Source organism: Dermacentor variabilis, chromosome 7, assembly GCF_050947875.1.
Source record: "Dermacentor variabilis isolate Ectoservices chromosome 7, ASM5094787v1, whole genome shotgun sequence".
NCBI classification, from domain to species: domain Eukaryota; kingdom Metazoa; phylum Arthropoda; class Arachnida; order Ixodida; family Ixodidae; genus Dermacentor; species Dermacentor variabilis.
The window spans coordinates 173,922,481-173,934,767 of record NC_134574.1 but is presented as its reverse complement, the minus strand read 5'-3'; the positions used below and the strand labels follow the sequence as shown (position 1 = coordinate 173,934,767).

Below are 12,287 nucleotides of genomic sequence, written 5' to 3'. Positions count from 1 at the left end.
GGGAATGTGACTGCGGCGTCGGCATCGGAGGTGGTGGTCGACTGACATCTGTGTAGCTGGGCTGCCCCGTCTGGGAATTTGGCTCGGGAGCCGCAAACGCTTGCTTTGTTTCTTGGCGCACAAGTTCAGCCACCGACGTAGCTGTGCATTCCTTTGGCATGGCAGTGAGCTTCTTAATTTCTTCCTGAACAATTTTGCATATCAGCCAGCGCAAGGAACTACTGTGATCATCACTACTGCGGTGCTTGCTGGTCCAGTGCTGGTCAGGTGATTATACTGGCAGCTGCGTAGGTGTAATGTGCGCTCTATGGCTGTCAATTCTTTAATAAATTAATCTACACTCATCAGTGGGTTCCACACAAGGCCGGCAAACAGCTGCTTCTTTGCGCCACGCATGAGGTGGCCGAGTTCTTTTGCCTCAGGCATATCGGCGTCTGCACGACGACAAAGACGAGCCATGTCCTCAGCGAACATAGCAACAATTTAATTTGGCTTTTGAATCTGTGATTCGAGAAGACGCTGCGCATGGTCTCTGGTCTCGCCTTTCGGTGCTCCCGAACGTATGGAGGAACTGGCGGCGGAACTCATCCCAGCTTGGCCAGCTTCGCTTGCGATTTATTAACCACGTGTGGGCTCCGTCTTCAAGGGAGAAATACACATGGGATAGCTTCTCTCCAGCATGTCACTCATTATACTTGGCTACGCGCTCGTACTCCTCGAGCCAGTCTTCTGCATCCTCGTAGGCGTTGCCGTGGAAGGTCGCGGGAGATCGAGGAGTCAAAAGAGTCACCTGTGCAGGGCCTGGGTCTGCCATGGCTTGGGCACTCGTGATAACAGGCAGACTTCCTGGTAGGGCACCAAATTTCGGGCTTAAACCTAGTAGGCGATGGCTGGCACAGTGAACGGGTGTTTCGACACGCGGAAACTGTCCTGGGCTTGATGTGGGGCTGTTGACAGGCGTCCCAAACATTTACCTAGTGCTTCCACCAGTGTCACGATTCACAAGTAGCAGGAACTGATAAAACAGGGCAGGACACTTTAATTATAGGCAAACTGAAAAACGATTGCGCAGGAACCTCGTCTTCTCTTACGCAATGCGCGAGATCTTCGTCTTTCTCTACATGCCGCATATTGGATGTGGTAATATGAAACATTGCATTGGGAAAAGGGGACGAGTGATACTACACCAGTTTGTTCAGAACATTTCACTTGGGACTTCTTTCTTCCCCACAAGCAGAATATTGCTTTCAACATCTTGCTGATGTTTCAAATCATGCAGTGTGCTTTGTTTAGGCGGGCATTTTAATAAACTATAGTGATGCACATTTAAGGTTCATTTGGTTTCGTTTGTTCATAGTGTGGGAGGTGGCACAAAGGGGTAGCTGCCGTAGCCATGGTTTATTTAGGCCGGCCAGCCATGGTGCTGCGGGGCCTCTGGAGTGGCCGATACCACGGTCGCTCAGGTCAACTGCGCTAGCGTGTTCTGTTCACACGCTACATGCACATGAGCCCTCTTCTTCTTCGCCAACTTTGGAGGCGATAGTCGTGCTGCTACAATAACTTTCTGCCTGAGCATTACTGTTCCTATTGCTTTAAGCAGCAGGAATATTCTTGCTAATTTATCTTTGTCCGTAGGCACCGTAGCATGAATAATAACTGCCTCGGAAGGTCCGAAGTTGATCATGACACATGTTGTGCCATGAGGCAACATATCATTTTCATAGGATGCTTTACTTTAGCGATGCAAGCAGAAGATGCTGTTTTCTCATTCAACATGTTGAAATTTAGAAGCAACAGCAAACAGCACTCGTTCCAGCTTTGGAGCGTTCGGATAGCTCACAGCACCGCGAGTTTGCTTTCTGACGCTATGCACACACCTAAATTCCATTACAACTGGTTCAATTAATTTCCAAGTCATCCATTTGCACTAATACAAGTGACCTTGCCCAAAAGAAAACCTTTAGATTTTAGAAGCCTGTTGGAAGAAACTCAACATGGTCCGATTGGTTATTATGCACTCCTCGCATTTCACTAGAGTTTGACAATTTCTATGGGCAGTGGGTGTCTGCTGTGTTGGTAAGTGCAGGCCCTACCTCAAACATTGCTTACTGCAAGCATGTACCAGTCATCGGACACAGATGAGCTTATCGCACGTATCAGCGAGCTATAATATGAAAGGTGCAGCCATGACTCAGAAATGGAACTCTCATTTGTTTTTATCCCAAGACACACTGACCAGGTAACGTTACATCTTTTAGTCTCAGTGCAGAATATCCGTATTTAGGTCCTGAAAGCAACACAGACGTTACTGCCTATATATTGTGAGATGCTCTATACCATAAAATTCTAAGCAAGTACCCCTACCCGTGCAAGCTCCCCCACTCCACTTTCGAGTGATTTGAAATGTGCCAACTACCGAGCAAGTGTCCCCTCTCTGCATCAAGACGGCAAGGTGGGCCAGTTGGTTGGGATTCACAGTAAGGTTCGTTACAGCGCAACACAAGGCAAGGACAAAAGAAGGTATAAAACGATGACACGGCGCTGACTCCGCCGTGTCGTCGTTTTATACTTTCTTTTGTCCTTGTCTTGTGTTGCGCTGTAACGAACCTTACTATGTCCCCTCCCTTTCTTCACTCTGTTCACCGCTTCATGCATTTTCATTGGACCGCTTGACTGCAATTTTTCTGTCAACTTATTTAGGAAATTGCATATTAAATTATGTAAAATGACATGATTCAGTGAGGAAGAAATTTATTGTTTAGCCGCACTTCTGCTGAAGCCCAACAGTTCACCATAGCCATGGCCTTCGTCAGTAACCGTTTTGGTGAAACGTGCAAAGTGTCACATATGTGCCATCTTGTGTGCGATCCATCGTACAATGCATCGAAGTCCGAATTGCTGCATACAACGATTCAGGATACATAGTACAGATGAGAGAGTGGTGCGTAGCTCTGCCCAGAATTGGCGTTCCTGCATGGACGCTCGGAATGACTTCGCAAATAAAGTGAAAGGAAACGCGTTTGCACAGATCTCTTGTTTTAAACAAAAGATGCCAATATAAACACAAGTATATGAGCAGCTTAGACTTGTTTCCACAAGGCCACGTCCGCAGTGCCAGCTCCATTGACAGCCACCCATGACTGGGAGCCAGCAGGCCTAGCTCACTGGCCGTTGAATCGGAGACCAGTGGCGCTTGCGACACGACTGCACGCCGCTCATAACAAAGCGCCTTTGTTGGTCAGCACAACATTTACACAATTATGGCGCGCTTAAATTGCAATATGTTTGATTTTGTCAATGCTGATGGAAGCGAACGAGCAAGCCAGGCGAGTCCTAGCTTGCTGGTCGCTGGATCCAGGGCCGACAGCTCCCCCCCCATCTTCCACGCAAACATTCTTGGATTATCATTCACTTTAGGGGCAGGGGCACTTGCTCGGAATTTTATAGTATGTCATGTACTACAACATGAGTTAAAATGCAAAATTGCCTATGAAGGTTGAAAACAGTCTAGTATTGTACTGTACCGGTGCAGAAATGCCGCGAATAAGTGCTTGCACCTTTCAGGTGCCCACTACACATAAACACCGCCCCTTTTTAAACCTCCAGCTCACTTGAAAGGCTTTTTGTCTTCTTTCAATAAAAAACAAAAATAAGAACCCTGGCATCAAGCTTGTTGGGCAGGCTGGACGTTCGTACACACAGCACAACGATTTCCGCAGTTTTATCGCTGAAATCCTTAAACCGATCAGAATAAGGTAATCGACAGCAAGGATTGTTTTGTCTTTGACGAAACACCTCGATTCAACCCCATGAACTAGAAACACATCCGCGCAGCACCAAGGGAAAGTGCCGCCATCAACTTGGATGTCGTAGCCATCTTTGTTTATTTAGACAGTTTTGCTAGCACAAGTAACGGTTTCTAGAGTTGCCAATTGAGTTCGTTATAAACGGGTTTAACTGTATAACCAAAATTTTTGATGGAGCCCTGAAATGGGTCCTTTAAGAGGAAATTTGTACCTCAGGGTCAACTGATTTCCCTATTCAAATTCATGTGAAATGCATAAATGCTCTCATTAGGCAACTGCTGAATCAATCTTATTTGAATTTTTTGCATGCAAGAAAAAAATGTCAATTCTACCGGCAGTAGCAAGCATAATTATCATTTAGGGCTTCAAGACGTTTTGCAAGCATTTCCTAAATTTCGTACCTAGGTTTAAAAAAGACAAAGTTTACAAGCCCGTAGCTCTGCACCAAAAACAGATATTGAAGTTTTTTTTTCTTTCTTTATAGTGACACTTCAGTATATTGCATTCAGGTGTAAAATGTCATTTTTTATGCATCCATGTGATGTGTAATGTTTGTTGTGTATAAAGCCTTCTGTGAATGTATCATGTGAGTGCTACTGCCATGTTAGGGACCCTGGGCCTCCGTCAAGCTGCTGCGACAGCTTTTTACCCAGGTGTCCCTCCAGTTCCTTTTGTTTCTGATAAATAAAATTGATTGATTTATTGATTGGTTGTAAATGACATCTTTCACAGCATGTAAAGCGGCCAAATTTCAGTATAGGATTGTACAGCTTACATGAAATTATTGCAGTGCACATGAGAATTTCGCAGAAGTCTTATTCATAAGTCATTGCTGCAGTCAAACCCACTTTTAACGATACAGTCAACTTCTGTTAATTTGACCCTGATGGGACCAACGAAATTGATCCAATTATCTGGCGGGTCGAATTAAACAACATGCAGAAAAACTGCTAAAACAACTCTCCAATTCATTTGACAGTATTTGCCCTTATCCAACATGCCCCTGAATCAAATGTGTTACCGCTTTCTTTCTGTCCAAAATAGAAAAATACTGTAAAAATAACATTGAAGCTCCTAAACACAGTAGAAATCTAAACACACACCCGACTTTCGAGTAAAACAAAAGGTGATGGTATAATATGTGTTGAACATTCATGGCTGGATTTTAAAGTCAGCTTTGCCGCACAATTTTTAAAATTTAGGTTTTGTTTAGTTAAGCATGGGAATGCTACAAAGGCAGTTTTGGTTTTTGCCTGCACATGCGATTGTACCATGCAGGCAACTTTTGACCCAATTGTCTTTAAAAAAAAGAGAGAGAGAAAGAAAGAAAGGTGCTTTTAGAATCTGATAAGTAGTATAATCACACATTGTGAACTACGGTTATTGCTTGAAAATCCTCCTGAGAAGGCTGAAAATGGATGTTCTACAACAGGAGACGACGTGTGTTCAACGCATTCACTGTCCCCTATGCTCTGCTGAGACAGATGCTGCCGCTAAATGGGTCGCAAATGGGATCATCATATAGGAATCAGGTGTGCGCATGCCAACTGGTCAAGTTAGAATCATCCGGTGTAAATTTTAGGATCTAAATAAGTTTGGACCCATATAAATGCATGGGCGCCAGCTGGGATCTTCGGTCAAGGTTGAATTAAGTGAAAAATCGAATTAGCGTTCTACTGTATATCAGATATAATAACAATGTCCAGGCGCTGTCTACTTTTGTATGTGTTTTATGGCAAAATAAACCTCTTACTACAATGCTCCCGTGTGGTGTTATGGGTTATAAAGAATAAATTTGGTCACTGGGTTTGTGTGCTGAAAGGCAAAAGAACATGAAATTCACCAAAAAAAAGAAAGGATGAAAAAGAAAAACAACCGTGAGCCACCATGCCCGCCTGCATGCTACCCACCTTCGAGTAAGGACATGGACCCGTCCATGTCCTTACTCGTCCGTGTCTTTTTTAGCGCAATTCCCTTCTTTAAATTTGTTATAACTATGGGATTTTCTTGGCACTTGAATATTGTTACAGTAAGTAGGTTCAACTGCGTACAGTAGAACGTCGTTTATACATTTTAGGAAAAAATGCATGACAAAACATACTAACCAAAGAAACGTATGATTGGAAGTCACTAAAAAATTGACACTCAACTGTGGTTGGCATCTACATAATGCGAAGCATTGCAGCATGAGATGCTGACGCAAGCTAAGCTGGTGAGGCTCTAGTAGGCCCGAGACGCACATTGTCGTTTCTACGGCTTTGGCAAAATTAAGTTGTGAAGATGCCTATTACAATAGAGTTGGCAGCAATGGCTTTGAATGTGGTGTGTGACAACCCAGGAGGAGATTTGCTGGTACCGGAATAGGAGACTTCGTGTGCGCACCAATGTTTTCATGTGAAATGGTCGGGCAACTTTTGTGGGGAAGCTGCTGCAGCAGGCAGCTACTCTTTTCGATCACGCACGTCTTGCACTTCTTTGCTTCCATGGGATCTAGCGACTGAAAAACTTGTCATACGATCCAGTTCAGTTATCTATTATGCATTGGTGCCAAAAGATTGTGTTTTCCAGGAACGTATGAACCGGTAAGAAATAAGCATAACTCTATTGCATCATCTTTCATGTTCTTGATTGCGAATGTTGGCAGTTGAAAATTGTACATATTGGGATCGTATCAACAGGATTATATTATATTATATATATATATATATATATATATATATATATATATATACGCACACACACGCACGCACACACACACAGTAGAACCCTGTTGATAAGATCTCAATATGTACGATTTTCAACATTCGCAATCAAGAACATAAAAGATGATCCATAGAGTTATGCTTATTTAATATATATATATATATATATATATATATATATTAGATCGGTGTATAGTACATCAATATTGTCTGCTTGAGATATCTCAATAGATGCAGTTTACAGAGCTGTGATGTCATTATTTTAAATTACTGAGCTTGGAAGCTTGATGTTTTAGTTTTGTTAGATTTTCAGATTTTCAATTATTTCCAAAAAATATCAATGGCCTGAAGAAAATTTCATACATTTTACAGACAGTAGACCGTCATTATGAAACTGCAGCATGCACAATAAACAAGACACAGTGCAAAGGTAACACGCAAGCATCTTGTGTTTTGCGCTTTGCCTTGTGTCTCGTTTATTGTGCACGATGCAGTTTCATAATGCCTAGCTCCCAGCTTGCCCAACTTTCAATATCTTTACAGTAGACCTTCAGTTTCGCTTTTAAATCCAACAAACTTCATAAACTTGGTGCAGTGGATTAAAAGCGAAACAACTTCTCCGTCGCCATGTATTTAGTAAGAGCTCCTGAGCTAAAGCTTCCTCTTAATCCTATGACTGCCAGGATTTTTTTCTAACTGCTACACAACCCCTGCTGAGGGTTTTTTTTTTTCCTGTATTGGTTCAGTGGACATTTCATGCTACTAGAAACTAGTTCTCCTATGTTGGTTTCTGTCAATTTATAATTCATCAAGTATTAATAGATCTATGCATCTGTCAAAGTGTGGATGGACTTGCCACACTTGTTTGCCATGGCTGCCCTACCGTGACTGAGCACTTGGGACATTTGCTCAACGTGCAGTCAGAAATTTTACTTCAAAGCTTTTTGTATGTTTAGATGACCTCTCCATAGATGGCGCAGCTAGTATGTGGAGGAAAAGAACTAGGAAGCTTACCAGCAAGTATGCGGCCTGTAGGGTGGGCAACACAGCAACAAAGACGGTTAAGCGAATAGTCAGAGAGGCTGAAATAATCTCATGGTTGGCGGCAATGGTAAGGAAACCTGCCATGAGTAACTACTTAAGAGGAAAAAACGAAATCAGGCACGAAACAATTTATGATAACTCAAAGAGAAGCTCATTACTTTTCGAAGCGAGATCGAGATGCCTTAGAACACGTACCTATGAAGCGAGATATAAGAAGGAACAAGAAGCATGTGCTTGCTACGGTAAAGCTAGGGAAACTATGGAGCATGTTTTATTGGAATGTGAAGACTTCTACACAGCGGTCGATTTAGGCACCACTGGCCTCCTTGAAGCCCTTAGGTTCAGCGGGAGCAATGGAAAAGTAAACATTCCGCAATAGGCATTAGTAAGAGGCGATTGGAGAATTGGTGGACGAAAAGTAGGGAAACGACAAAAAAACGGAGACATACAAAAGCACAGTTAACAAGAGGGGATCAGAAAATTGGGGTGTGGGAGTTCATAGTGTTTATTTATTTTTATTTTTTATTGTTTAACTTAGGTAGGACATTAGGCAGTATAATAGCAAGAGATTGGTGGCGCAACCCGCCGCCTCGTTCCAAAGGGGGCACTCATAACATCCATCCATCCATCCGTCCATTATTTTTTGCACGACTTGCATCTGTAGAGGCAGGGAGTGTGCATTTCTGACTATACAAATAGAGTATTCTTGGGAGTGGCAGCGGCTTGACCAAGTTATCTTTGGAGTAGCAGTCAAATGGGGGAGGTGAGCGAGTGCTCTGCACGTGATGCATTTCATGATGTTGACTATGTTTCCACATGCACGCAGGCTCGCAGTCTCGAGCAGAAGCGTGAATGGTGCCTGCAGCTAAAGCGAGCCATCATTGAAAGCTTCAGCGCTGTCATTCCCAGTCACGCCAAGCAACTGGTGTTGGAGCTCGGCCAAAACGACAGTATGTATGGGTTGCCTGCACCCCAGATGCATGAAAGAATTTAAAAAAAAAAGTGCTTAATTTACCGTCCTTAAATATTTGTTCTGAATTTAGACTCGAAATGATACGAGCGGTACCATCTTGGTGGCCTCTTTATTCAAGATAAGGCCTGACCTCTAATAATGACCTGTAATAATGAAATTTCGGAATTTAAAAAGAAAGGATTGTGTGATCGCACATCGTGTGAGGCTCAAAAGAAGCAAAATTTCAGTTTCCAATGACTACTGTGCAGCCACCAGGCTCACTCACAAGCGGCTAACTGCATTCGCAAAATTTTTGCCTCGATCGCCAATATTTAAGTTTTGCTACAATAATCTCGCTGTCAGTCAAAAGCAATATGTTTATGACCCCAACACAGACACAGTTAGCGAGTTTCCCCGGCTGCATCATTTTTCTTTTTCTGATAGCGTGTCTCTCAACTCAAAAGCATGCGTGCGGCTTGCTATATTCGAAACTGCTGGTGCATGCGCCGTGGGAAACAGTTTGGGTTTGAATCACTCGCGTCACGTTTCTTAACAATTGGAGAGGGGTAGTGGTTATCAACGCCCTGTATCTGTCCTTAACAATAACATTTTGAGTGTTTTAGGCAAAAGAGACAATGTCAGCATAGCCATCAACACTTGCGATGCTGACCTGGTAGCACTTACTGAGACATGGTTAAATGCTCGTGTAGGTGACAGTGAAATTTTTACGCATACCGAGCCTTTCAGTATCTATCGTTGTGACAGGGATGGCAACATGAGGGGGATGAACATTGCTCGCTGTTTCTGTCAGTCTCACATCGTTCCGCATTAATGTCGCATGTAATATCAAATCTTTCTGGTGGGGTGTCATTTTGAAGAATAAAACACACATAATCGGTGTGTGTTACCTTTCATCTTATGCAGATATCTTGTTCGTCAATGAACTGCATGATGCAATTAAGTCTGCCCTGATTCGATACCCATCATCCCCAGTAACTCTTCTAGTGACTTTAATTATCCAACAATAAAACTGGACATCTGCACCACTATGTTGCACACCATATTCTTCGCATTTCCAAGCATTCTTGATATTTGCTCTCTTTACAATTTTATTCAAATTGTTGATGATCCCACACACATTGTCGGCAGCTCTGCAAACCTTGACCTAATTCTGACCGCTAACTCCGATATGGTAGGCGCGATAACTTTCATGCTTCAACTTGACAATCACTCTTTACTTCAATTTGATCTATGCTTTATTACACCCTCAGCCATGAAAAAACAAAAGGTTATATTTTACTACAATAAGGCAAACTTTGAAAGGATCAATAGTGAACTTTTACTTTTTCTTGATAACTATCTTGGTGGTTCTAAATATCGTTCTGTCCAAGCGAACTGGGACCTGTTTGAAAACCTATTGTACTTACTCGATTCTAACGCACCCTCAATTGTAACATGCACCAATTTGCCGTGACCTAAAAAAAAGAAAAGTGCTTTAGAGTACTGCGTACCTCATTCTTTCATACAGAAATATAACTTTCTCTCAATTGGAAAAAAGTAAGATTTACTCCCACTGCACTAAAGTTGCGATAAATAAAAAAAGTCGCAGTTTCGCCAAAGCATTGATTATGATAGCAAATTAGTAGACAGCTGTACGAAAAGTAAGGATAGTGGTTTTATCGGCCATATAAACTTTTAAAAATTCGCTTACTAACTAAATTAACAAGCATGGTGTCATGCTCACACAAGCAAACATGAACACATCTTACTCAATGATTGCGGAAACTCTTTAAATGCTGGAGTGAGGAAGTGAATTAGCAGGAGCAAGGGAATTGACCTTTGTGCGGCCTCTCGCTTCGACACGAACTAAGCGACGAGAACACAGTGCGGTCCACCTAGATGCGTCGACTCTTGTCTCTGTAGCAGATCGCTTTCAAAAAGGGGGCCACGCGGCCACGTCGTACGTAGCAGCTGCCGGTGTAGAACGCCTCTCCTGTTTGCACCAGTCCCGCACACAAGTTTGGGAACTCTGAACGCCCATGATGCGACCCGATTTCCGTCCGTCTCCGCACACGTGATCGCTTTCCTTTTAATTGCGACATTGTGATGATCTCTGCATGTCTTTGCTGTCAGCACTTCCATGCTGATAGATCAAACGCAGAAAACGGGAAGACAGATGGTGCACCAACCTAAGCCAGAGGAAGCATTGCCTAAGCACACATACTACAGCACATGGAGAAAGCTATGGCAGCTAGGCTCGAAGTGCGTACGAGGGGCCATTTTGAAATGCTGATGGGGATATGGTAACGCAGATTTAGAGTCGTACTTGATTCTAACGTGCACATAATTTTCGGACCCGTTCTGTTGGACATAAAGTGTGCGTTAGATTAAATACGGTAATTTTAAATCTTAGAAAAGCCTACATTTCACCCAAAACAATACCAACAAATACACGCACCATTGTTTAACTCATACAGTTAAACGTCAATATCACGAATGTCAATGTAATGAAATTCTCAATATAATGAAGTATTTTACTTTTCATAACCTCTTGTCCATAGAATACTATGTATTTAGAACCTCAATATAACGAAATGTGTTTGCATGCGATTTCAATATAACGAAATTTCACTTCCACCGCGACGGTATGCTGAGACAGTTTTAGTTGGGTGTCCGCAACCACTCATGCACCCAGCATGCGAGGTAGTGCATATGTAGTGAAGTGTGAGCACACAAAACGGAAATAGCTGGCTGGACAGAAAAGTTGTGAAGGGGATTGCTGGCTTGCACATGCAGGTGCCAGTAGTGTGATGCTCACCGCCATCATAAGCCAGCTTCTGAGACTGTGTAGCCAATACAGTGAACTCTCACTTGAGTGAACTTCAAGGGACCAAAGGAAATAGTTCACTTAACTGAAAGTTCATTAAACTGAATATTCGCTAGACCAACATAAGACATGGCATGCAGAGTCAAAAGTTTGAAGTGCAATTCATGGAGCAAAACGCATGGCATCCATAGTGTTAGAAATGTGTGAAATGGAATTTGTACATATCAATGAAAAACACACCACGTGGTTCGTTTGTGTGCACACGCGGAACCGACGAGATTGGAAAGAAAGAGATGACTACCATGCCACGACTAGCCTGTCGGAAAAAAAAACACACACCACGTGGTTTGTGGTGTGACAGATCGCCGCTTCGCTCTGGCGGCGTTGTAATCACCAGCGATGTTACTTTTTTCATGGCCTCCGAGACTACATGCTTGCTCGTTTTGTGCGTGCGACCTCGGAGGCCATGCCTCGTTACTGTTCGTTTTCCACGCTGCCGCTTTGCCCCAGGGGCGCTGTAGTGCCAGCGACGTTGCATTGCCGCTGGAGTGGCTGTTTGATGAGGGCGGGCATCGGTTGCACCTGCAGTACAGTGCAAGCCTTGGTCCTCTGAGCGAGTTCGTTAAACTGAAATATAGATTGTTCCGAAATTCGTTTAAGTGAAACATTTTTGCATAGAATCTATCAGAAAACTGCTGGGGATATTTAAAAGTTTGTTATTCTTAAATATTCGATAAACCAACGTTCGTACAACTGACAGTTTACTGTATCAGCTGCCATTAAGTCATAGCACAAGCCGGAGTCATATCTTCGGCAAGGAGCATATCGAAAAATGCGCTCTCGTGGACATGCGAGAACACGCGAGAATATCCCACAAAGCCTGCAGAGCCCGCATCGTACGCTCTTCAGCTTTTGATAAGGGGCACACGCACGCAAGAGGCCGTGTGCGCTCCTGC

The 12,287-nt window shown here is 43.2% G+C and overlaps 1 protein-coding gene across 1 annotated transcript in view; it reads left to right on the top strand.

Moving 5' to 3' along the window:
• The window catches only part of GEFmeso (Guanine nucleotide exchange factor in mesoderm), a 204,301-nt gene that overhangs the window by 131,325 nt on the left and 60,689 nt on the right, over positions 1–12,287 (top strand). The window contains exon 11 of the mRNA XM_075700746.1: positions 8,379–8,502. Coding sequence (XP_075556861.1) covers positions 8,379–8,502 — 124 coding nt within the window. The remainder of the gene's footprint in view (positions 1–8,378; positions 8,503–12,287) is intronic.